Genomic DNA, 24,799 nt, shown 5'->3' with positions numbered 1-24,799 from the left:
AAACAGGATGTCCCTGTCCGGGAGGACACTGTGGATAACTATCTTACTGTTTGCTTTGACAATCTCTCAATCATAGGCTTCTTCAATAAAAAGTGACAATAGTAGCACAGTGGTTTATGGTTGTTGACTTGTCTCATAAGTACTGCAGAGTGTGTGTAACGAGTGTAATGTGCAGTACATGCTGTAATCCAGTCTGTTTTTTTTTATATGTGCCACTTGTATTTAAACCTGTTTTTTCAATCAACACACTTCACATTTTCAAACAATATGAACTTTTTATTACACTAAACTTTTACATTCAACACTTTTTATTTACATTCAATATATAAAAAAAATCAGAAGCACAGAGCTAATGTTTGACACAGAAGCCGCTGTTTTCTCCAGTAACATGACACCCTGTGAAGTTCAATTATGGTAAGGGAAAACCTTCTAGCTCACATTTAGGGAATTTTAAAGGAAGTACATTTTGTTTCTCCAAAAATATTTAGTAAAGTGCCGAGAGATACAACTTAAAATTGTTTTTTCTACAAAACACTTGTTCATTCCTCAAGTTAGGTGCCTGATTTATTCATATGTCATTGTTAGAGCCTAATAAAATAAAATAAAAGCTCCTCTGAAACTGGTCAGGTACAAGAACTTGACTAAAAATGAATAAAAAGCAGCCAGTGTCCAAAGAAAAGCTTTGAAAGGCTGTCTGAAAGCCTATTAAAATTACAAGTAAGTCCATGGAAGCAAAATATAAAGACATGATGAGTGGCTCAAAAGTTTTGCACAGGACCAGAAGAAAAATACTATTTTTGTAGGTTTTATAATTATTTTATATTTCATTTTATGCCTAAAACTATGAAATTTCATTCTGCTGTCGTCATGCTAGCCAGCTTGCTTTAAAAAATATAAATGACACTAAATATTTCTGGCTTTTTTAAAAGAATTTTAAAAGATCTTTAGTTAATAAGTGACTGAATAGCAGACTTTCTATGGTTTTAAAAATACAGAATACCACCAACCTTACACTATTAGATGAATCTTCTTTACAGTCTGAAACCACTAAAGTAAATATGGTTTTCCTATCACCTTTCTCCTGCTTGTAAACTTTCTTTGCAAAATGAAGCAGACTCATAAAGCATGATACTTCCACGTCATGCAACTTGCAGAAAACAGCTTATGTACAGTACAGCTAAATGCTAAGCAATTGAATTGTTAATTTAGGAAATGCTCTACTGTTTTTAAGAAATATCCTTCATTTAGTCTACAGTAAACACACACACAAAAAATAACCTTTCGACCATCTACATTTTGTTCGAAACCCTTATTTATAACTGATCACTGAATACGTGCACTGTCTCTGTGGAAATTTCCCAGAGAGCACGTTCAGCAGTTTACAGTCTGGTCAATCAGAGTTGACTATGTCAACGTACAGGACTGTGGCTGGCCAACTGGAAAAGTAAGCAGGCACAGCGAGATGTGCAGCACGAGAGCACTATGTCAGTAGCTGAGAGAAGAGGTTTAGGAAGAACTCAGCCTGTGCCACGCTGCCACCACTTTCTCTGGATGAGCCATTGTGTCCTTCCACTGCTCCACAGCCTCTGGAATAGGGCTATTGAGTCCCAGCTGAATCTGCCACAGACGCAGAGGAGGCAACTCCTCATCAGATTGTTGCAAATAACTTAAAAACATTTTGATTTTCAGGCTAAAATAGATGAAATTGTATTCATTATATTAGAAGTAATGAAAGAATAGGCTAATAAAATACACCAAGGGACTCATAACTAAAAGTAAAATCTTTGGTGCTTGACAAACTCACCTGTCCGAGATATTGTTTCCTTCTGACTGAGCTGCGACTGTAGAGTTTCACTGAGAGTGAGTAGGCGTGGTCTAAGGTGGCCAGATGGAAGTGAAACGTCTCAGCCCACTGACACTGACCTCCAGAGGCCTTGAGCACTCGGGTCTTCTTCTTGGTCACCTCCTCTAACTGGGTCATCTCCACTTTGACAAAAAAAGCTTCAGAGGACAGGTGCAAGAGAAGACAAGTTACCATTAAAGCTACAAAGCTACTTATTTTAGGGGTTAAATATTGAAAAATACAGATGTGTATTTTACAGGTACCTTGAGTGAGCGGTGAGGAGGACACTGGGAGGTTTTGAGCAGCAAGGACCTGGACCTGGATGCGTCCATTCACCGGCTGAAAGCACGTAGTAAGATGCAGCTCAGAGTGGCACACCTGTAAGAGAATGGTGTCAATGAGCTTTTACATTTACTAACATTTAGAAAGAAATAATAAACCTCTTGCGAGCCACTGTCCTCAAATAAGAGCATCACATTTCTGCACCTTATAAGTTATAATTACGGTAAGTAAAAATCCATTAGCTGCTTTCTAGTAAATTAGACCCAAAGTAGCTCCAGTCTTGCGCATTTGGAGCTTTAACCACTGTTCTGCCTTTAAAGTAGTCAGTGCAGGTTGTCAGGGCATGTTTTAGTTGCACTCATAACATGAAAGCTTCAACAGATTGAGCTTTAATAATGGTAAAGTGGCTACAGTTACAGTATAGAGTATGCTTTTGGTCTTATCAACAAGGTTTTAGACTACAAGGTGCTTTTACTGCTTTTTCTTGTTACAGGACATATTTCAAAGAATTAAAACAATATAAAGGCTGTTTGTCAAAGGAGGCTATGTAGAGTCATTTAATAATCCAAAATAAATAAAACAAGTTAAACACTGTTGCTCATAAGGCGTTTGGTTTGAAAGAACAGCTGTAAAACTGATGCAGTGACACCATACAGGTTCCTGTTGAACAGCTAAAAACAAAGAAGAGATTGACACGGTTACTTTTCTTTCATTACTCAGTGTTGTGGTTTTTCCCCTTCACTGCCGTCTCCACCATATTGTCAACACTGAGTGCCACACCAGCGCACTGAATCTCATCATGCTTCACAGGCATCTTTGCAGAGCAAGTCCAGCCTCAATGCCAGCCTGGAACAAAACTTACTTCATGGTCTGGAGTAGTACTGGAGTATGAACCCTAATGACCTGATTTCTTCTACATGAAGTGCAATTTTGCTTCATCTCCTACAAATATCCTGAAGTGACATCACATCAGCAGCAGCTGTACTTTGTGTTTGGTGCTACCGAAGTTGACTGAAGGGTAGTCTTCTAATAAGATGAAACTCATAGTCTATAGATGATGAGGTGGGAACATGTCAGCATGTTTACATTATCACCAACACTCTTAACAACTTTTAGACATTAATACAGTTTTGACAATGAGATATTTTGGGACAGTGAAGTATTTTTGGTCATTTGTTTTCTGTACAATAGTCAAGATGAAGTGCAGATTTTGGGCTTTGACTTTAGGGGTTCAACAAAACTATTTCAGTAACTAGTCTGTAATTACAGCCTTTTTATTTTACTTTTCACAGGCTCGAGAGTAACTGGACAAGCTGAATAATCTGAAATACAAGAGATGTTTTAAATACTTGGTTGAGAAGTCTTTGCAGAAACCACAGACCTAACCAGAGGCTGCATTTCCTCTTAAAGATGCTCCACCAAGCTTTTACTGGAGCCATCTTTAGCTGCTGATTATTTGTGGATCTTTCTGCCTTCAGTTTTGTCTTCAGTAACAGAAACACTGCTATGTTGGGCTGATGTCAGTGGACTGCTTAGGCCATTGAAGAACATCCCATTTCTTGGGGTGCTTTTACAGGATGTGTCAGGTCAGTGCTGTGCAATGAGTTTTGCAAAATTTGGTTGTATCAAAGAGCACAGCCATGTACACTTCACAGTTCATCCTAACCGTAACCATTCTGCCTCTATAAGCAGTCACGTCATCAATAAACTCTAGTAGCCCTGTTTCATACATCCATACATCACCATGCCATGTTGCCTCCACCATGTTTGGCAGATATTCTGGGCGGTAGGGGAGCTTTGGATCATGAAATGCTAAAGAAAAGTTAATCTTGGTAAGAAATTTCTTCTGTCCTAAGACTTTTCCCCAGATCTTTGCTGGCTCTATTAGGTGTTTTCTGACCTTCCTGTCCTTGAGTGTATCCAGTAGTTTGCAGCCTGCTATGAACACCCAACAATGATAAAACCTACTTCTTTGAGTGTGTTCTTAGCGTTGTTAGATGTTGTGAAGATGTGTTTTTCTTAAATAAAGATATGAGGTCAACCAGGCTTTCAGGCCCTTTGGTGTTATTTTGCTGGCCAGTTTATTTCTTCTTGTTGACTTGCCCACTCCACCGGGAGGAGGCCCCGGGGCAGACCCAGGACACGCTGGAGAGATTATATCTCTCGGCAGGCCTGGGAACGTCTTGGTGTTCCCCCGGATAAGCTAGAGGAGGTGGCTGGGGAGAGGGAGGTCTGGGCTTCTCTGCTTAGGCTGCTGCCCCCGCGACCCGGCCCCAGATAAAGCGGATGAAGATGGATGGATGGATGGATGGATGGATGGATGGATGGATGGGTGACTTGCCCACTCTTAAAGTCCTTGTTATCTCTCTGACAGGTTTTGGTTTGCAGAAAAATAAAGGGACAGACCTTACCTCACCAAGAAACTCCTTAATAGTCCATTTTTGATCAGTAGGCAGAAGGGGACTATATAAAAATTGCTGTAATTCCTAAACAGATGATGCAATTCTTTTACCAAACCCCTTGAACTGAAGCTAAAAATCTGCAGTTCAATCACATATTGATTGTTTAAGATCAAATCCACTGCAGTGGTGTACAGAGGCAAAACTACAAAGCACATTTCAGTGTCCAAAAACTTATGGGCCTAACTATGGGCTCTCAGAACTCCTAAACATGCTGCAAACCAGTTTTCCCACTTAATAAGTCTACTTTTTTTCTTCATTGGGTTCAGCTGTCTTCAGCCTTAAGAGCCCCCCCTCTGAATGACAGTGATTTGGACAATTTTGCTCTTTTGTGTCCAGCAGATGGGTAAAATAACCGAGTGAATCAATTTGTCCCTCTGAAATCTAATGATGAGTCACCCTCTGATTTTCCAACTATACAGACAGTTTGTATTTTACCATCACTGGCCAGACATAAATCCATTTATCAACAAAACCACTCTGCACTGGTAAAGTGGTTTAAGGTCTGACCTACTTTCCATGTCTCACATTTCCAGGACATGCTTTCTGCTTTTTACTCTCTTATTGTTAAAGCCTGTTTCCTTATTCCCTGAAAAATGAATTCCATTTCTGTTTTTCCTGTGATTATGCAACAAATTCAGCCACAGCATTAATATTTTTCTGTTCAGGCCAAGAGGATAGTGTGTGTCAGTGGACTACCATGCATCATGGGGACAGTTTTATGAGGCACCTATAGCACTATTTCCTTATTTTCTATACTTTTAAAAAGAAGTGACAAAGGAAAGCAGCCAACACAGGAAATGGTGAAGAATAGGTAGTAAAAATCCAGGGAATTCCCACACAGAGTTTTTGCTCTTGGCCAAAGGAGTTGGAAAGTTGTGGCCAGGTACAAATCACATACATGGTAGTTAACACTTTTCTTATTCTTTGCTTTCAAATAAGTTACAATCTTATCTAAAACTTAGAGCTAACATAAAAGTAAAAACAGCTGCAGAATTCATGCAAAGTACTGATGCAACATTGCCCTAAAACAGCAACAAGATTGGCAGAGATAGATACAGAATAACAACTTTCTCTCTCTGTATACGTCTTTCATTGTCCTGTATTACTATTTAACACATCAGTGATGGAAAGCATCATGGAAACAGCAAACAGACTCTGTAAACCAAGCTTCAGCGCTACAGGCCCACCTAATGAACAATGTAGTGAACTCCTACCGAAGATTTAGACGGAGGGTTGAGTTCAAGCCAGTGCTCCGTCTCCTGAGAACCGAGGTGTCGCAGGGAAAGGACACACTCTGCCACCGTACGTTTTTTGGGGTTGTGTGTCTGCAGTCGCAGCACCAGGGCACTGCAGCGCAACAGCTGGAGATGCAGCGCAAACACAAAGGTCTCCATGAAGGACACATCCTGAAAGCAAAGAAAGGTTAAAGTAGAGATTAGGCAGTTCTGCAATAGCGGTTTAAGGGCCTATAAAAACTTAATAAATATAAACAGCATCAATACCTGACAGTACTCTCTAACTGAGCTCTTGAACTGTATGGGTTTGGGGGTGGTAATGATTGATTTGAAACCAATCATTTGCTGCTCCCCTCCATCCGGATGAAGGTTGAGGTCTGAGCACTGTTAAAAAAAGAAGATGTGGTTCAGTCTGTGTGTAGAACAACAAAGGTTTTATCCACGGCGCTCTACTTGGAACAAAAGATGAAAAAAAAAAAAAAAACAGTTCAGGTTTTGTTCTAAGAAAGTCATCAGGCCAGACATCAGTGGCAAGATCAAGTGCCACTAATGTGACCTTAGGATAAAAAACAAACCCAAACCAACAACAAATCCCAAATCAAAGCTGGCAGAAGAGTACACCTTGTGGAGTTAGAGTACATATCTGCAGTAGAAGTTTATTTAGTGTAGGGTTTTGATTTCTGAATAAACATACACTTCCTTAGACGATGTTGGAACTATTGTAACGTCAGTCAGGACAGTTCAGTTCCCTTAGAGGAACTTTTCCTTCTGAGTGTCTGAGCCGGAGTTAATAGAGCATTGAGAGGAGCTAAAGGAGAGCTGTATTCTGGACGCACAGAGGGTCCATTGAGAAATGCTACCAGTGACCACAATAGGGCTTTTTGTCCCTGAATCCCCCTCCTCCATACTGCATGTAACCTTACCTGAACCAGGGTGATCCACACCTGCTCCAGAGCCTCCTGATAGTTCAGCCGGACACACACCTTCCCCAACTCGCGCTCATCCCCAGACAAGGTGACAGACTCTGCAACATTTGGAAACAGACAGCAGGATGTGGCGTTAGCATTTAAATACGAGTTTATGTACTGTATAATATGATGTTTTAAAGATTTTAAAGATGATGCTTTTCAATTGTTAAACTCAAAACTCAAGGCAGAAAGATTTACAAACACACAGTAACTCAAGATTGCTGCACTAAAGGGTGAGAGGAGCATCTCAAGGGAGGAAACACAGAAATTGGTGATGTCCATGAGTTCTAAATTTCAAGCAATTATTTTAATTGTGATATTAAAAACAATCCTTATATTTGGGATTATAATTGTTTTTCCAGCTACTTTTGAACCTCTGAAAATTCCTAAACAGTAAATGCTACATTTTGATTAAACCCCTTAAAAGTCTCCACTTCAGTCACATCTTGATTGTTTAATTTCAAAAACTGTGCCTTTGTCCCAAAAATGATTTGCTTGGCTGTATGAAAAAGCCAGAAACATTATATATCAGGAACTAAGGTTGAAAGTCACTTTTTCTTTTTACATTGGGAAACTGCTAGAACAAAAAGGTTTGTTTGTATGATGTTTACCCAGGCTGCTTGTCATGGAGCTCATCTTGGAGGATGCACTGCTGAGGGACTCAAACCGCTGCAAGGAAAACAGAACAGACGACACGTGTGAGACCAGACTTTCTGCAGTTTCCCCCTTCTTGATCCCACACCCCCTTTTTTTCTTAGCAAATGTGTCACACTTATCATTAAAGAAATTTTAAGAATACAATTTCAGTTATTAGGGGTAAAAAGCTATCCAAACCTACCTGGCCCTGTGTGGAAATGTAATTGCTTCTAAAACAATAACTGGTTGTTCCACCCTTGCACCAAGAACTGCAACCAAGTGTTTGTCATAATTCAAAATGAGTCATTCGCATCATTGTGTAGGAATTTTGGCTCGTTCTGCTTTCCTGAATTGCTTTAAAGAGGCCAAAGTGGAGGAGTTTTTGAGTGTGAACGACCCATTTAAGGTCAGGCTAAAGCATCTCAATCTGATTTTAGTTGAGATTTTGACAAGGTCAGTCCTTTTTTTTTTTTTTGCTTTTTTTGTGTGTGTTTTTTAACATTCGTAGGTGGACTTGCTGCACTTACTTTCAGATCATTGTGCTATTACATAACCCACATGAACTTTAGCAGGTCCTGAAGCAGCAAAGCATTACACTACCGCCACCATGTTTGACTTGTTTGATGTTCTTTTTATAAAATCCTGTGTTTGTTTTAAACCACACATAAACCTTCTAAAAAGTTCATATTTTGGCTCATCAGTTTAAGTTTTCTTTTACAAAGAATGTTGTTCATTTTATAAATTGTGGTGCCATTTAGAGTAAAATGGAGAAAAAACATAGTATGATGTGGTGTGTAGCTCCCCTGTGATTGCCCTGCAGTATCCTCTGGATTTTCTGCCTATAAAACTTTTGTTTGCTCATGATGGTGTCAAACTAAACAGCTATGCTAATTTAACTGCAGTTGTGCATGCAATGGATGCCGTAGTGAGCCATCAAGCCAAAAGAAATGCACAGAAATGTATCTGTGTTAGTTCCCAGGAAGAAACTGCTCTGACATTTTTCACACCGTGGGCTCTGAATGAGGTTTTGTAATGTTTATTTAGGTTTAGAGAGTGACTAGATTGATTGTAAGAGACAGTCAACTATTTATGTAAAGTAACAAGGAGCTGATGACAGGTGTATCACACCACATCCTTTATTGAACAAAGAAATCCAACCCAACCTGGTCTTTTTTTAAATTGGCATTACTGATAAATGGCCACTTTATCAAAGGCAATCAACAGGTATGTTCAATCAAAACAGCTGGAGCTGAATCACATGTGGAAGTAGATTTTATCATAGCTACTAAAGTGGAAGAATAAGCCCAAAAATGAATCACGACTTTCAAATTCATCGTCGTAATTTTAAAACAAAATTATAGGCTTATCTTAGCCATAGATTATTAGTTGAGACTGAAGGTAACTGAATGCTTTAAATGAGGTCTACTACCTAAATAAATTACACAGTTACATAACTAAACGCGACTGTAAACATCATCTAAAGAAGATTTCATCTTTATTTCATTGTCAGATCAGTTGATAACTACTACTTGGCTTAACTAATCTCAGAACACTTATTCTCACTTCTTTTTTCTACCAAGTGTTATGGGACAGGAGTCATACCAATCTCATGTCTGTATGGTAAATATAGAGGTAGCTGCATTACACAGTACACATTACACTCTTTGCTGCTTAAATCAAAATACCAGCTTCTGAGCCTTGTTTGCAATTCTCCACTATGCTGCTGAGGACAGTGGAAACTATAAAAACTATATTTAGTCTAGGTTGAGACAAGGTGAGAATTCTGTGTGAATACAGATTAGATAGAGGACGGTCTCACCTGCATGTGACCCTGGGGGTTGGACAAATCAAACATGGAGCTGCTCAGTCGCTCCTGGCCACCTAACTTCATATTCCAACCTGGGAAAAAAGATAAAAAGATGTTTTGAAGCTGTTTCAATCCTGAGATAATTCTGGTTTTCATGCTTCACTCTGCAGCAATCTGTTGATGAGTTCAAGTAGAGCTCAGTAAACTACTGAATAAACTGCTCAGTACTAAGATGAAACATGTGTCTATGTCCAATTTTGTCATTATTTAATATGTTTACCACAATTTTAGTTAAATCATGCCCAAATTCTTGTTTCATATTCCTTTCATCCATCCGTTTTCTTCCATTTATCCAATTTAGGATCATGTTGGAATTGGAGCCTGTCCCAGCTGCCATTAGGCGAGAGGTGGGTATGGGGTACACCTCGGACAGGTATTCAGTCTGTTGTGTTTCATATTAAACAACAAAATACCACTTTTTCTGGTATTTGGTACCTGGGCTTTGTGGACCAAAGCTTCTCTTCTTCATTGTGTCTCGGCGGCTCGAGCCGGGGGAGATGTGCTCTGCCATGTGACCCTGATGGAAGAAGGACTCAGGGTAGTAGATGAAGGGAGTGGTGCTGACCAGCTCTGCCTTCCTTGCTGCATATGTGCACCGGGCTGAACCTGCAAGCAAACAGCGCAGCTGGTTGTTATCATGCTTCAAGCACATTATTGTTCTCTGCATCTCTAACAAGTATGAATAGCTATTCATCAAGAAACAAAGTGCCTTCACTTCAGTGCATTGAAGAGAGCCGATAATATCTTAATAACCCCTGAGATAGATTTACTGCAGCTTAGATTCTGTTTGTTTGCCGTAGCCTTTGCGTCAAACTAACCCTGAGTTGAGGCATGTTATGTAACTTTCACTTATCTGTCTTGTGGGGCTTCTTGTTGAATTTAAGAGTGAATTAAAATTAAAAGTAAATGTTTCCACTTTTGGCAGTAGGATCCTGCACTAGTTGATCATACCCCAGGTGTAAACTTCCAAGTCAGCGTAGTCATACGTTTTGTTGTGATATTCCCTGGAATCTGAGTGTAGACGTGGGCTGAGTTGAGCAGAAATTCGGCTTCATTTAGAAGGAATTCAGCCCAAATGAGCCAGATTTGGCAAACAATCACCAGCAAAAGTCATTTTTGTTAACTCACATTCTAGTACAGCCAGTCAAATAAAACAGGTACAAACAGCAGTTTTTATTTTATAATTTGTCTGTTAATTTATATGTTTTGCTTTTAGGATAACTCTTAAGGCAGACTGCACATATTTAAATATTGATATGAAGCAGAACCGAAACCAACAGTTCAGTCTCATTACTGGAAGTATCATTATTTACCAGCCCATCCTATAAGTCATCACTATCCTCTCACACGCTATAACTAATTTGGATCACCACTGTTTGATTCTTTAAATCATATACACACCTTAAGACTTAAAATGTACTAACTGATACAAGTACGTACTCTGTGGCTCAGCCTGTAAATTAGGGTAGCTTGGTTGGACATAGGTCGGCACAACAAACGGAACCTCTCTGCCGTCTGGGGGCATCTTGGAAAGTAAGTAATCTTCAGATACATTTGGTCCTGGGACTGCTGCTGTGTTAGGGGGCATCTTCAGTGCAATCACTTTAAAACAGAAGATATTATTCAGTGAGACACAAGTAGGTCTGTTGAAACCTGTCTGATACACATCTGTGCAGGACGGCAGCTTACCTTGGGTCTCCCGCTCCTGCTCGTTCTTCTTCATGAAGTTCTTGCAGCAGTTTTTGATGCACTCCATGGCTGAATCTGGAAATATTTAAATGTTGACATAGTAAGTGGAAGTTGCAGATTGCATGGTAAACAGTAACAAGGTGGATAACAATGAAAAGCCAAAAATTATTCATGGAACATGCCAAAATGACCTGGGTTTGCTACTTCTAATCTAACTGAACACTCAAAGCACTTTGATCTGTAAGCCTCAGTCACTGAGTTACTCTGACATTCATGCAAGCATGCAGACTCAAGGTACCCAGGATTAAACCAGTGACCTTCCAATAAGTGGATGACCTGCTCTGCTTCCTGAGCCGCAGTCACCACCTTTAAAACAAATAGTCCGCTTGCACAAGTCTAATAAATTTTAGGAAAGTCCCCAAAATGTGCTGAACTTGTTTACCTGCTCTGCAGTTGCCACAGTGTGGTAGGCTATTTTATATCTGTTGAATTCCACTCTTTGATATGATCTGAGATCTCAAGGTCCCCTCATATCACCCCCAAATTTAATTTGGTAACATGTCATTTTTTGACAGTGCTTAAATGTGGTATAAGTACCTGTTGCTATGGTGTGACCACACTTTATAAATCGGATACATTAAAAAATATATGTTATCTGTTATATGCTCAAATTAGGAGCACATAAAAAAAATCATAAGACACATAAACATAAGAAAGTTCAGTCATTCCACACCACTTCTACAACTATTCTAGTCCCCAGAAACAAACAACTACATTCACTGCCATGACTTTCTTCAGGGGGCTTTGATTAACCGGGATTATTGATTAACTCACCGCTTAAAACTTAATAACTAGTTATTTAATAAACCAGTTGGGCTGCCAGTGGATGGAGGAATTTCCCTATGGCGCACGCTAAAAATAGCATATCATCAAACATCACTTTAACTTACCAAACAAAACACAGATACAAAAAAAGTTTATAAAAAATAAACTTACCGACGCCTTGTTTTCATTTAAAGAGGATCCGCTTCGACCACCCAGGCCTGAGGTTCACACTCACCGGCAGGCGGGAGAGAAATGCCACCGAGCTCAGGTTTAAGGCTGACTTTCGTTACAGGTCTGGATCCCTCCCTCTCTTACTCCCGCCCACGCTTCTCTCCTCTGTCATTCCCGGACTGACAGTGGCGCGCGCTTCCTTCCCCGAACAGCTGTGATCACAGCGCTTTCTATTATTACCTTTTTGTTTTTCACTTATCGCTGTGTGCTCACTGTCATTTGTTTCTTTTCATCCTCGGTCGATATGTTTGCATTGTGTGCATCATCCCAGCAGGAACTTGGCCATCTCCCGGGATCGGCGCTTACTGACAGATTTACGGCTCCTTGCTGAGATAACAATGACGCAAATAAGAAATTGAAAGAAAACACGTCATAACTTTCTCAAGCTACTGTTTTCCTTCTAAGTCGCCTATACTTGACATATTACCCACCGATTAATTAATGTAGACTGAATTCGCTGATTGCAAAACATTTGCTGATATGTAAATATATACATTTTTTTCTTTATATACCTAAAAACCGTCATGTGTGCCCAAATCACGCAAATTTTCTCAGTCACCCCTCAAATCTATTAACAGTTTAGACCCTGAAAAAATTTACAAGAGGTGTTAAAAATGTGGTTCCCCATATTCAAATCAAGTGTTGCTATAACAACCATATTAAGTAACCCTCACATGGTATAGCACCCAATGGTTTATTATATGCCCTTTTCACAAATTCTGATACCCAAATAAGTGCTGCTATCAACCCATACTTATCCCAAACTGACACTTTTGTATATATGTGTAAATGCAGTAATTCAAAATGTATCACAGTCCCACATTATAATCCATAAATTAGCTGTTGTTTCAGGAGTTTTTGCTAAAGTGACCCCTAAAATGCATTGATATAATCCCACATTTTGTTATAGTGCCAAAAAAAATCCCCATCCCAAATTCCCCAGAGTATCCACAAAACCAGGTGATGCATTAGTCTGGGAGCCGCCTCATGCCAGGGACAGCTGTTTGTGTGGTGAAGAAGTTTATTGGTCAAAAAGAAACTGTGATCAATAATTCAATTAATGACTTGTTGTTACATCATTTTAAATACTGCCTCTGTAAAATGCACATTTACACTTCTGCTTCGGATAACTGGCTCTCCTCTTGTCAGCTAAGATCAGATGCCACTTGAGAGGAAATGACAACATAAAACTCACAGCTTATGTGAAGGGATGAAGGTTCACAGACAAATGGACGAGCTCGTGTGTATATACACCGATTCTCCGTGATGTTGCTGTTGTCAGGTCGTCCTCTGAAATTGTACACCATAAATATCCCTGCATGTCTGTGTGTGCGTGGGTTTGTGTGTTGAAAGTCAATATCGTAGTCGTAAAAGCTCAGTGTCTATTAAACAAGGGTGGAGATTCCAGCACGGGAAAGTCTTCCCGTCAGCTGTTCTCAGCGGAGTCCTGTTGTGTCTCTACCGAAGGTGACATAATGAGGGGGGAAGGGGGGCAACAAGCAAACTATTACATCAGCTGCAGGTGAAAACAGCTGCTTCATGCTTGACTTTCTTTTGTGGCAATGAAGTTCATTTGGGACCCTCAAAACGGATGCTCTGATACAAATATTGTCAGACGGATGATGGAGCTGCCTCTGAAGTTGATGACATTGTTGACCGTGACCATCTCCAGGTCCAGCACCACCTTCTTCGGCCCCTTGATTGGCCGCGATAAGACGAGCGTGGCGCTCACATTACTGGTTTGCTTTAAGAGAAAGAGGACAGAGACAAAAGGGGAATGTGAGGAATGAATTACAGGAAACACTACTGCACACAGCGGAAGAAACACGTGGCTCAGTGCCTGGTTATACAACTTCCAGTAAATAAAACAAGAGCACACTTGTTTAGAAAGCCAACTTAGCAGTTTCTGATCAAACTCAGCTTCTCAGATACATTACACCATCTGCTGGGTGCACTCTGCATTGTCAGGTTCTTACAACTCATTAAACCTGTGGTACACACATATATATATTTATAATTTATTCAAAATAAACGGTATTCCGTAGCCAATCTTATCTAAACACCTGATATTTCTTTGAAGTGTATCTAGAATTTGATCATAATCACAGCTACAAAAAAAAAAAAGATCTAACCCTAACTTTAGCCCAGGATCAAAACTACCATCTTTTTCTTTCCGTCTCTGAGCACAAACTCGAGTCCTTATTTTAAAACGTCAAATCAGTCCTGTGCAAACTGTAAATAAAAACAGAATGCAATGATTCGAGAATCTCATAAACCCACATTTTACTCATAAAACTACATAGAAACCATGTCAAATGCTTAAACTGAGAAAATGTATCACTTATGAGCTCATTTTAAATTTGATGACACCAACACATCTCAGAAAAGGACAGTGCTATGTTTACCACTGTGTAGCAGCCCCCCTTCTTTTATCAACAGTCTGTAAACATCTGGGAACCGAGAAGACCAGCTGTTGGACTTTTGAGAGGAATGTTGTCCCATTCTTGTCTCATGGAGGATGTTGGACTGCTCAGAAGTCCTCGTATTTTTGGTTTCACGATACTCTAGTGTTTTCAGCCAGTAAGTCACATGTACTTTTTTACAGATTGGTCAACCTCTGTCCATTTACTTCTGGGTATAAAAAGAACATCAGCTGACTTGTTCCTAATTAACCTCATTAGTCGCGAATTGTTCCTCGAGCTGTTTCTTTTTAGCACCACTTCCTTTTACAGCCTTTTGTTACCCCCATTCCAACTTTTTGAGACATGTTACTGCCACCACAGTCAAAATGAACTCTTTTTTTTTTTTTCGAAATAGCAAAAGGTCTAAATTTAAAATGTCATGTTTTCAATGTTCTATTATGACTAAAATATGGGCTTATTGGATTTTCAGATCATTGCATTCTGTTTTAATTTACATTTTACGCAATGTCCCAATTTTGGGAGAGAATATGGTTTGTATTAGAATGAAGATCAAAAACTTTGTGTAATTATTTGTTGTATTTTCGGTTACATGTCACTCCGTGCTGTGGGTGAACAAATCCCGATCATCTCACTGTGTAATGATACGAGGAAGTGCTGATACTATTCACTTAGATAAGTGCCAATACTAGATGGAAATAATAAAGCATTACAAGGAAAGGTGCTCCAGGTGGTCTTACTTAAATCTCAGATCAAACGCCTATTTTGTTACATTATATCATATTACTGAATCAATAAGATGGATTACATTAAATGTATCTTTTAGACAAAAGTTTTTGTAATGCACTTACATAATTCTTTCAGTTGTTTTCAGTATTTCATTATGAATAAATTTGTATTCATTCATCTTTTTAGATAAATGTCAAGCATTGCATTACTTAACCTTTAAGATAAATGCAATACAATAAAAAGGAGATTTTCTTGCGTCGCATGGTATCTTCTTTGCAGTGATTCTAATATGTTTTTCTCACTATTAAGCTGGTGAATTATCATCATCTAGGACAAGTCCAAGACTGATTTTGAAAACATCTTTGGTAACTAAACAGTCACAGCTGTGGAGTTTCTGGACTGCATTCTTTAACAACCAAACACTACTGTCATTTCCTTTCCTGCCTAGTTCTGCAGTTTCCTTGAATTTCCCCATCTATAGAGTTTGAGTTTCTGTAGGAGTGGGGGCCCACTTTCATTTATTGTGTTACTTTGCATTAATATAGTGCACTAAAGTCTTCCATCTGCCATATCTTCTGTTGATGGGTCTCTGAAAAACGTACCCTCATGTAAAACTCTCGCCCATCGTTGCCCGACTTTATCTGGAAGATGTAGAAGGCGCCGGGATAGCGCGTGGTGGCCTGCATCTGGAAGATATCTGCAGGCACACTGCGCCCCGACGACATGTCCATGTGTCGGTACAAAATGGTGAAGGGCTTATCCCTGCAGGCAGGGTTCTCAGCTGAACACATACACTGACTGCCAAGGAGGAGACACGGTCACTTTAAGCTTTAGAGGATATTTTAAACAAATAAGCAGTGAAACAGTTTAGAATTTGGTGTTAAAAGGCGTCTAGAGAAAGCGAAGAAGTAAGACTCACTTGTCACTAACTTCGATGTAAGGAAGGTTGCACTGTAAAGGATTCAGGCATGTATAGCTTCCCTGGAAATTGAAACACACTTGTGCTGTTGTACAGGTGTTGTTACCAGTGTCACATTCATTGACATCTTTAAGAATCAAACACACAACAATCAAAGTCAGTTTAAACATACTCATCACGAGAGAAGAAGAAGAAGCTTCAACAATGTTGATATTAAAGAAAAATAGATGCATGTGTCCTGAGTCAAGAGAAGTATTTAACTGATAACAATAATAACTTTATCACATAAACTAATGCATTCAGTTAGGAAATGATGTATCTGTGTGAGAGTTCCTCATCTTCTTACCCTCACAGCTCCTGCCGTCCTCATATATATAATATCCAGGTGGACAGATGCAGGAGTAAGAACCGGGGATGTTGACACATCTGTACTGACACAGAAACTCAGAGAAACTGCACTCATCCAAGTCTGCACGAAGCAAGAAACAGAATTAACACCTATCAGAAAAGGACATCAGCACCAACAGTGTTCAGTGTTCAAGCTCAACCAAGCCCGCCTCAATATGTCTGAGTGAAGTCTGCATGTTTTGCACGGTGTCAGTCATGCAGCTTGCTCTTTCTAAACTGTGTCGACCTAGCCTGTGATAAACTGGAACTAGTCTCATACAGCACACCTGCTCTCTGTGATCCTGCTGCCAAAGCAAACATTTTTATTCTGTTCAATTCACCTCTGTCATACGACTTTTTGCTCCTTTTTACAAAAATGCATCTCAGTTTCTGGTTCTTTACCGACTCAATTATTCACACTGCTTCAAAGATAGATTAATATTGATATATCAAAAGAATAAAATCTTCCTCACCGATGCAAGTAGTACCATCAGATGCCAGCTCAAATCCTTCGTCACAGTTGCACATGTAGGACCCGTAGGTATTCAAGCAGCCATGACTACAAGGTTCATCTGCACACTCATCCACATCTGGAACAACAGAAGCTGGAAGCTGACAACACTGGTACACGATATACAGGTGTTTCTTTTCCTGTTGTAAAGCCGTGGCCCGGTGCTTGTGAATGTGTTTACCTTGACAGGTCCGGCTGTCTGGATTGAGGATGAAGCCAGGATTACAGGAACAAGAATATGAGCCGGGCACGTTGGCACACAGCTGTTGGCAGTAACCATAGCGACATTCATCAATATCTGGTACCAAAAAAGAAAAAAAAAGAAGAAAATTTAAGTAGAAGGTAGTCACTGACCATAATACATATTGTGCTGTAGGCAAGTTTACTGTAAGTAAATATACGATTAGTGTTTTGATTTGAACAGACTCTGCTGAGCTGCATTGCACCACAAAGCATCAGGAGGGCGCTGTTCTTCTTTTCTAAATGAGGACAAGTACATGCAGGGACTTTTCTGCATTATCCGACAGTGATCATAAAAATTGACATGACCTCTGATCTATGCTTTTTACAGTGTTAGTACTAAGATATAATAGATTGCTGGTTTTGCATGTCCAAGACTACATTTGCATTTATTAGTGCTTGAAGAAGAAAATCAAAGCTTTTCCATCACTTGGTAATTCCAGAAAATATTGAATTAAAATGCTCAGTGCTTGTTTTCCTAGCTTCCCTTCATTTGATAATTTGCACAAAGTAATGGCAAAATTGAGCGATGGCTGAACAATAATAAACTGACTCTGAGTTCACTTTGTAGAGTATTTGCAGTGATGCAATGTGAATCCCATTGGGTAAAGTGTATTGTTAATATATGCTAATGTTTAAAGAAGTTTCAGGGAAAAACTGGCTCACCCTGACACTGTCCACCAAGGAGCCAGTAACCTTCAGTGCAGGAGCATGTGTAGCCACCTGCTGTGTTGATACAGACCTGGGTGGGGTTACAGTGGTGAGAGTTTGTCTCGCATTCATCAATGTCTGCAATTAAAAAAAAGAAAAAAAAAAGAGGAGAAAAAATTAACAAAATTCAACAAAATTAAAAAGGACGCTCAAAGAGGCAGAAGCGACATAAAACAAAAAAAAGTTCAGCACATTAACACAAAAAACATGTTTTTCTGTTACATTTGGCAGCCAGCCCTTCAAATCTACACAAAAGTAACACCCAGAGAGACACTTTCAAAGTTTATTGAGAGTTAGGAGAAGAGTATCACGTATCATCTAAAGTATTTCATAAAGTGAGGCATGGATATTTTTAAAATGACATCAAAGTAAACAGATGAGATAAAAGCACACTGATAATACTGATTTCCATGTGGGAGTTATGCTTTTTGCACTTCTCGGACGTCAGTAGATTTGATTCCAAACATTTAGGTTTAGCCTTCACCTCACCTTTTATTGACTAACTCCAATGCAGGATTTGATACTCATGTGCCTTGCTTGAAAGCACATCAGCTAGGGAACTTTTTCCTGCTGGCTTGAAGATTGCACCAGCAATCTTCTGTTTGAAAATCAGTTTATCCAACACTCAGAGTTTCATCGCCCTGTGCTTAAAAAAAACCCAAACTCTTAACCAAACAGTTATCATTTCAGCGCTTATGATCGTTTCTACACAGATTTGCAGATTTCTCAGATTACAATCTGAATTCCATCAACGCCCCTGGAGCAGCTCACACACTAAATCATAATGCCCTTATGAGGATACGACAAATCGCAAATTCCAACTTCTGTTTATGGTTCTCAGACAATGAAGTCACCGATCTCTAGAAAACCGGTGGGGGGAAGTGGGTGGGAGCCTGGTTTTTTGTTTGAACAGGCAGCTATGATAAGCGATAACGTCTGTCTGTGGGACCGTTGCCCTTTATGCCAGCTGGGACCACTGGCCCTTCACGAGGGTGGAGGAGACCCGGTGCATTAGGCCACCGGCCAAAAGCTACACAGCCACGGCACCTGCTTACAGTTTCCAGTGAAAATCTCCCTGAATGCCCCTCATCTGCACCCCATGTGTAGACCTTACTGCAGATCTCCAACATATACACACACAAGCCGCAGGAGCGTTTCAGTTCACCTCCTTATATAGGCTGTTTTATGAGCTGCCCACAAGTTTTTGGAGTTGCTGACAGCCCTGATCAGCTTCAGAGAAGACATGACAGGGTCAGATGTAGATGCAAAAAAAAAACCAAACTCCTGTGCAGAAAGATCTTGACCACATATGGCTGCACAAACTGATTCAAAATAACAGTAAGTGACACAAAACCAGCTTGCTTTTCTTTATCAAGATTCCAATGAAAATATTATAAAGGATAAGAGTTTATAGCTTCACTACCAGAAAAATGCTCTGTTAAAAGATGAGCTGTTGTGCATTTTTGAGTTGACCCACTGGTTTCGAAAGTGCATAAGGCTGGATACTTTTCTCCAGGCACAACGGAGCATGTAAATCCCTGGACTCCAGTAAAAACCTGAAAATCCCTAAAACTGAGTTATGAGCTGTAATGAATATTACAGTCTCTAGTGGGATGAAAAGCACAGCATCTGAACGTTAATGGTTTCTTTTTTTTTTTACTTGGTAGAGAATAAAAAGTGTGCTTAAGCAGTGACAGTTTTGTACAGATTTTCAGCAGGTGTCATTTTTAGAATGTTAATTTGATCTATCCTCATCTATCCTAATTATTGTGTGTTTGTCTAGAAAGTAAACTGTAAGCACTTTTATTATGGTCCATTTATTAGAGATAGTGTGGTTAAATAGAGTGAAAGCTCAACCGTATTCAACACCTTCAGGATGAAGCTTATCATTTCTATTGTTCCCCCAGACTGGTTCCATTTGAAACACTGACATACCATTAACTCAGAAACAAAACCACAATTGTTGCAGGTTCAGACGGGAAGTCGCAGTCTGTGTATTTTATGCCCCACAGCAGCATCAATCAGCAACTAATTACATCACTGCACACACAGTGTGCCAGCCTTCAGGGGTGTGCTGAGTCGCTGCCTCCACAGAGGCATGCCTGTTCTCTTGCCCTGGCCTGGGCACAAATTTGGCAGCATATGACCTCATTTTTGGCACTCACATAGTGTAGTTTACCCAAACAATGTTGCGAGCTGATTCCCTCACAGACCTTCTCCCCTACAAAGAGGGGAAAAAAGTCCATATTTGTCCATGAGCGAACTTCTAGAGCTCTCTTTGGAGGGGGAAAACTGTACCACATATGTACATTTTCCTCCTCCCAGCACAGTCATGGCTAATTTATCCAAAATGACAGGAAAACACCCCAAATGGACCTTAAGGAACCCATTTTTTAACAGCTTGTCCCTGCTAGACCCGCCAAGGAAAGTTTGTGAAGTGTTTATCTAACAGCTGGGAACTCTTGAAGTTGTGAAATTGAAACAGCTCAATTAAAAAAGATGACATTTATTCGCTTTGAAACGTTAAATGGGCCTCTGGGTCGGTGGGGTGACAGCAGACAGGCTGCGGCACAAAACACTAAAAAACATCTGTCCCTGTGATGCGATGGATTCATGTATTTCTCTGGATTTTAACCACACTGAATTCCTATTCTTTATCTTTTCCCACTGATGTTACCTCGTTCATAGCTTGACTCTAATATCTGATAAACAGCAGCAGGTGGCAGATGTCAAGACTGTATTCTGCAAAACATTCAAATTTTTCAGCCACTGCTGAAATCCAGTTAAGAGCCTCAAGACCAGAAACAGCTGCAGCCGCGGATAGACACCTTCCACCCTTATATCTCCTGCAAGCAGTGAGACAGTATAAAAATGAGCTTTGGCAGAGATGGGTTGCAAAGCAACTTGCAGATGTGCAGTAACTTCACGCCCTATGATGAAATTTGCCAGGTGATTTCTGATCAGCTAATCCACAGGGATCCTGGTTGAAATTTGACTTCATAACTTGCCTGAAGTAACTTTAAAGATGCATTAGAGTGGCAGCAAAGGGAAAAGCTGCGATTGTGTTAAGAAAAATACTCCAGAAAATCAAATATGACATTCTTATGTCAGTTAGGGGGTTAGAATCCTCTTAAAGGGTAAGGTAATTAACAAGAGAGGTTACAAGATGACCACACATTTTAATGGAAATTTATGAATAATTACGTCTTCAGTCCCCAAATAGAGTTGTTGAATTTCAGTGTTTTTCTTTGTTTGTTTGTGCGTTTGTTTTTAATAGAAAGGCTGGGATCTAAACCCTGCTTGTGGTTACATTCCCTCACTGTGATGAATGGGTGCAAATGTTGACCCACCGTGAACAATCAAACAAGCGCTTTGTCAGACTGATGTAAGCAAACGACTGAAAACAATAAGCAACTTTGAACTTTCGGGGACTTCTGATGAACACGAACAAAAGACTTGGCTCGAACAATGTTTACTTCATTTTTGAAATTGGCTTGAACGGAAGAATTGTGAAGTTTTCAGCAGAATTTTTTATGAGTCAGTCTCGTATGACTGAACCGAAGCTACGGGAGTTCTCCTGAGCCCAGAGTTAATACTTTCTGCATGCGCAAATATGCAAGCATCCAAGTGACATCAATTTCTAATGGATGCTAATTTTGTCATCAGAGGTTTTACATGATGATTTGCACAGACAACCACATACCCTATGATTATCAGGATTTAACCCATTAGCAATTACCAGATCATTTCTAAATAGAGTAGTGACTGCACTGGCTTCCTCCAAATGGACAAAAAAGGTTGTATAATAAGAAAAACTGTAAGTATAATCCTGGCTTCAAGCAGGTGACCAGCCCCGTATAGAACAACTGGGGAATGAAATCAGACTGAAAAACCTGCAGTACAATGTTGAGTTACAATACTTTGCAAAAGCCTTGAGCTGGCTCTCACTCCCTTATATTTTGCTTCCAACAGGCCAGACTTTCTTGCCTTTTTTTAAGGGTTCTTGAGCAACAGTTCTCCATCTTTCAGAAGGTCATTGTCTGCTTTTTCACATGAACATTTTCAGAGGAATGTTTTTTGTGTTTGTTTGTTAGGCAACATGGACCTGTGTAATTATGTAAACAATTATTCAAACATAAAAAAGGCACCTAACTCAAGGGATAAACCAGTGTTTTGTCTACAGATCATAGACAACTGAGCAGGCACTTTGTTAACAGCAGCCTGTCTCACAAAAACACATAATTTGTTCGAACTTCTTTAGTTGAATTCTAGAAATTCCAAAGATAAGGCAGTTTGACAGACATAAAGAAGCACTTTTGCACTATTAACTACTAGCAGCTATTAGTTGAAAACTTGTCACACCTCAGCATGGTGTGCAGTCTTTCCTTTAAAGAAGGGAAGCAGGGAGAAAAGATGGAGGCATGTCAAATTACATAGGAACTGGACTGAAAATCAATGGGAACAGGTCTTATGGAGTGATGAATCCAATTCCCCCCCTAAAACTGACAACAATTTGAGGGAAAAATTTGAGGGAGTTGGGGAGAAAGGTACAACAGTAACCTGTGAGCCATCTGTAAAACACGGTGGAGGCTCTGTCATGGTTCGGGGCTTTGTTTCAACCAGTGGTGTTGGAGATCTCATCAAAGTTGATGGAATTATGAAAACTGAAAAGCACCATCAGAATTAAATCCAACATGAAATACCATCTGGAAAGCTTCTGGTTGACAATAAATTCATTTTTCAGCATGACAATGATCCCAAACACACTGCCAATGCAGGAAAGGCATATCTGGACAGACGAACACACAATACTATCAGTCATAAATTGGCCTCCCTAGAGTCCAGACCTCAAAGTTACTGAAGCAGTGTGGGATCATCTGGACTGAGAACAGAACAAAAGGCAGCCAACATCCAAAGAAGAGCTTTGAATGTCCTTCAAGAAGCCTGGAGAACTATTCCTGAAGAGTACTTACAGAAATAACAAGAAATCTGGCCTAAGAGACTTCACACTGTGTAAAGAATAAAGGTTTTCATTTTAAATATTGACTTTCAAGCTTATTCAAATTGTACAAACTGTATTTGTGCCTTTATTTCTGTTTTAATAAATTATTGCAATTATTTCTCATTTGCTTCTCAAAATATAAAGAAATCAGGGGTAGCTCAAAAACACATTACTATATTCTACTTGTGGTAGTAAATATCTTAGACCAGTGAGAACAAACTGCAGAATCCTACTAACCGTTACAGGTGCCATCCTCTGCAAGAGTATATCCCAGGATACATTGCGCAGTGCTGATCACTCTTGGGTAGCTGGGCTCCACAGATCTTGGGGGAGATGGGAGGAAAGAGTTTGGAAATCCAGCTGAAGGGTCCGGGTAAACCGGCTCAGGCACTATGGGATCCGGTCTGTAAGGCTGGTTGTACAAGTTCCTTGGGATGCATAGGTAACCTCCGTTCTGGTTCACACAGCGCATGTCTCCTCGGCAAGCATCTGGCATGGTACGGCACTCATCCACATCTGGAATACAGAGCCGTGCACTGATAAGGACATTCTTGCATCCGGAGCATGTGTGAATCTGTGCTACAACCCATCCCGGTGCTTTGGGATTTGATTTTCTTGCGCACACTGTGTTTGAATTCCAGACACGTCTCTTTGTTCTATAAATGTAACTTTTCGATGCAAAAAAAAACAAAAAACAGAAGTGATGCCACTCACCTATACACTGTCTTGTTCTGGGTTCATATGCGAAACCTTCTGTGCAGGTCTGAAGAGAAGTGATCAAAATGCGGTTTGAGCATGTTTTTAACGCATTCATTTGCTGAGATGTCAAACTAGTATGAGAAGAATATATGTTATAATGCATAAATATATTAGCTTGCATCAAAGACGCATTTGCATCTTTATTTGGCTTTGGTAAGTTTCAGAGCAACTTTTTAGTTAAGTGATCACAGCCTTAGACTAAATGGATGAAGGTGTCTTACCTGTCCGCGCCCAGGCTGGACACAAAGCAGAATAAATACCAGAGCTGTCAGCATCCTGCAAAGAGGAAATTTTACGTTTTTAGGCCCTTCTCGGAAGGAGTTCGCAGAAGAAAACAGGAACTTGATACAGGCATTTGTCACATATTCATTCAAACATGCAACGTAAGTTTAAAAAAAAAAAAAAGAAAAGAAAAAAGAAAAAAAAAAGTCCGTTACGCAAAAGATGCCTGCGGAGAAAATAAAGTGGAGACTACTGACCTTGAAGGAGAGCAAAACCTGAAGCCACGTCCCTCTAAATGCATGGTTTACGACTCCAACTGAGTTCTCTCAAAGGAAAGATTTGAAACGACCCGTAAATTTGAATCCCCTCGCCACTACTCAGCAGGACTCTCACCACCACCCCCAACTATGCGCCTTTACGCGAAAGCCGACACCAGGTTTTCATTAACCGCTGCCTGGTCGAGCTGAAGCTCCAGTACATTGACCAAGTGTTGGAAGAATGCTTTTTCAAAATGGACTGTTCTGCTTCTTCCCCGCTCTGTCGGCGCTACAGATTATTTAGCAATGCAAATTAACGGGCCCCCTCCGAGCACTTTCCCAACAGCTGGATTCAATCAGGAGAGCCAGCCCCCTCCAGTCAGAGCGCACGGAGACGGCGGCCCCACAGCGGCGCGCTCACTCCGACAAGCGGCTTCTCCTGGGCGGTTAGGAGGCAGAAAAGCATAAAGCTTACACACACAGTGTCTGTTTTCCAAAGATATAAACAGCCCACCCCCTCACCCCCTTCCCCGGGTTGAATGACACTGCACATCTGGCGCAGGAAACGTACGCTGTCCGCGCTGTAGTAGCCACATGTGGTTCA

At 40.2% G+C, this 24,799-nt stretch overlaps 2 protein-coding genes across 2 annotated transcripts; both read right to left on the bottom strand.

The window, feature by feature from the left end:
- Positions 1 to 261: 261 nt before the first annotated feature.
- On the bottom strand, positions 262 to 12,193 carry tc2n (tandem C2 domains, nuclear). Its single transcript, XM_086274574.1, has 12 exons — positions 11,979 to 12,193; positions 10,983 to 11,057; positions 10,734 to 10,895; positions 9,729 to 9,899; positions 9,246 to 9,325; positions 7,402 to 7,459; positions 6,746 to 6,846; positions 6,090 to 6,206; positions 5,802 to 5,993; positions 2,107 to 2,221; positions 1,805 to 2,001; positions 262 to 1,617 (listed from the first exon to the last, which is right to left on the bottom strand). The coding sequence occupies exons 2-12, from the start codon at positions 11,047 to 11,049 to the stop codon at positions 1,507 to 1,509; spliced, it is 1,371 nt and encodes a 456-aa protein (XP_086130700.1). The 5' UTR covers positions 11,050 to 11,057; positions 11,979 to 12,193; the 3' UTR covers positions 262 to 1,506.
- A 791-nt stretch (positions 12,194 to 12,984) lies between these two features.
- Positions 12,985 to 24,645, bottom strand: fbln5 (fibulin 5). The gene is made up of 11 exons (XM_086274378.1): positions 24,196 to 24,645; positions 23,938 to 23,992; positions 23,672 to 23,720; positions 23,195 to 23,473; positions 17,911 to 18,033; positions 17,186 to 17,302; positions 16,967 to 17,083; positions 16,453 to 16,575; positions 16,107 to 16,233; positions 15,790 to 15,985; positions 12,985 to 13,782 (listed from the first exon to the last, which is right to left on the bottom strand). Exons 1-11 carry the CDS (start codon positions 24,237 to 24,239, stop codon positions 13,621 to 13,623), a joined length of 1,392 nt encoding a protein of 463 aa, XP_086130504.1. The 5' UTR covers positions 24,240 to 24,645; the 3' UTR covers positions 12,985 to 13,620.
- Positions 24,646 to 24,799: the final 154 nt, after the last annotated feature.

Source organism: Aulonocara sp. 'chitande type north' Nkhata Bay, linkage group LG19 (genome assembly GCF_057382095.1).
Source record: "Aulonocara sp. 'chitande type north' Nkhata Bay isolate Kocher_YH1m ecotype deep benthic linkage group LG19, A_spYH_male_GT1.1, whole genome shotgun sequence".
In the NCBI taxonomy this organism is placed as follows: Eukaryota; Metazoa; Chordata; class Actinopteri; order Cichliformes; family Cichlidae; genus Aulonocara; species Aulonocara sp. 'chitande type north' Nkhata Bay.
The sequence above is the reverse complement of the archived record's forward strand: the minus strand, read 5'-3'. Positions and strand labels throughout refer to the sequence as shown.

What these genes read in the sequence shown, in the direction of transcription:
- tc2n (XM_086274574.1), bottom strand. Translation starts at nt 11,049, where the DNA reads ATGGAGTGCATCAAAAACTGCTGCAAGAACTTCATGAAGAAGAACGAG. An exon ending in CAGTTAGAGAGTACTGTCAG is followed by an intron (nt 5,994 to 6,089) that starts GTATTGATGCTG and finishes CTTTGCTTTCAG; the next exon opens with GATGTGTCCTTCATGGAGAC. An exon ending in ACCCTCCGTCTAAATCTTCG is followed by an intron (nt 2,222 to 5,801) that starts GTAGGAGTTCAC and finishes ATTCTCTTACAG; the next exon opens with GTGTGCCACTCTGAGCTGCA.
- fbln5 (XM_086274378.1), bottom strand. Translation starts at nt 24,239, where the DNA reads ATGCATTTAGAGGGACGTGGCTTCAGGTTTTGCTCTCCTTCAAG. An exon ending in CCTTGGTGGACAGTGTCAGG is followed by an intron (nt 17,303 to 17,910) that starts GTGAGCCAGTTT and finishes TTTTGGTACCAG; the next exon opens with ATATTGATGAATGTCGCTAT. An exon ending in TGATGGTACTACTTGCATCG is followed by an intron (nt 16,576 to 16,966) that starts GTGAGGAAGATT and finishes TGCTTCGTGCAG; the next exon opens with ACTTGGATGAGTGCAGTTTC.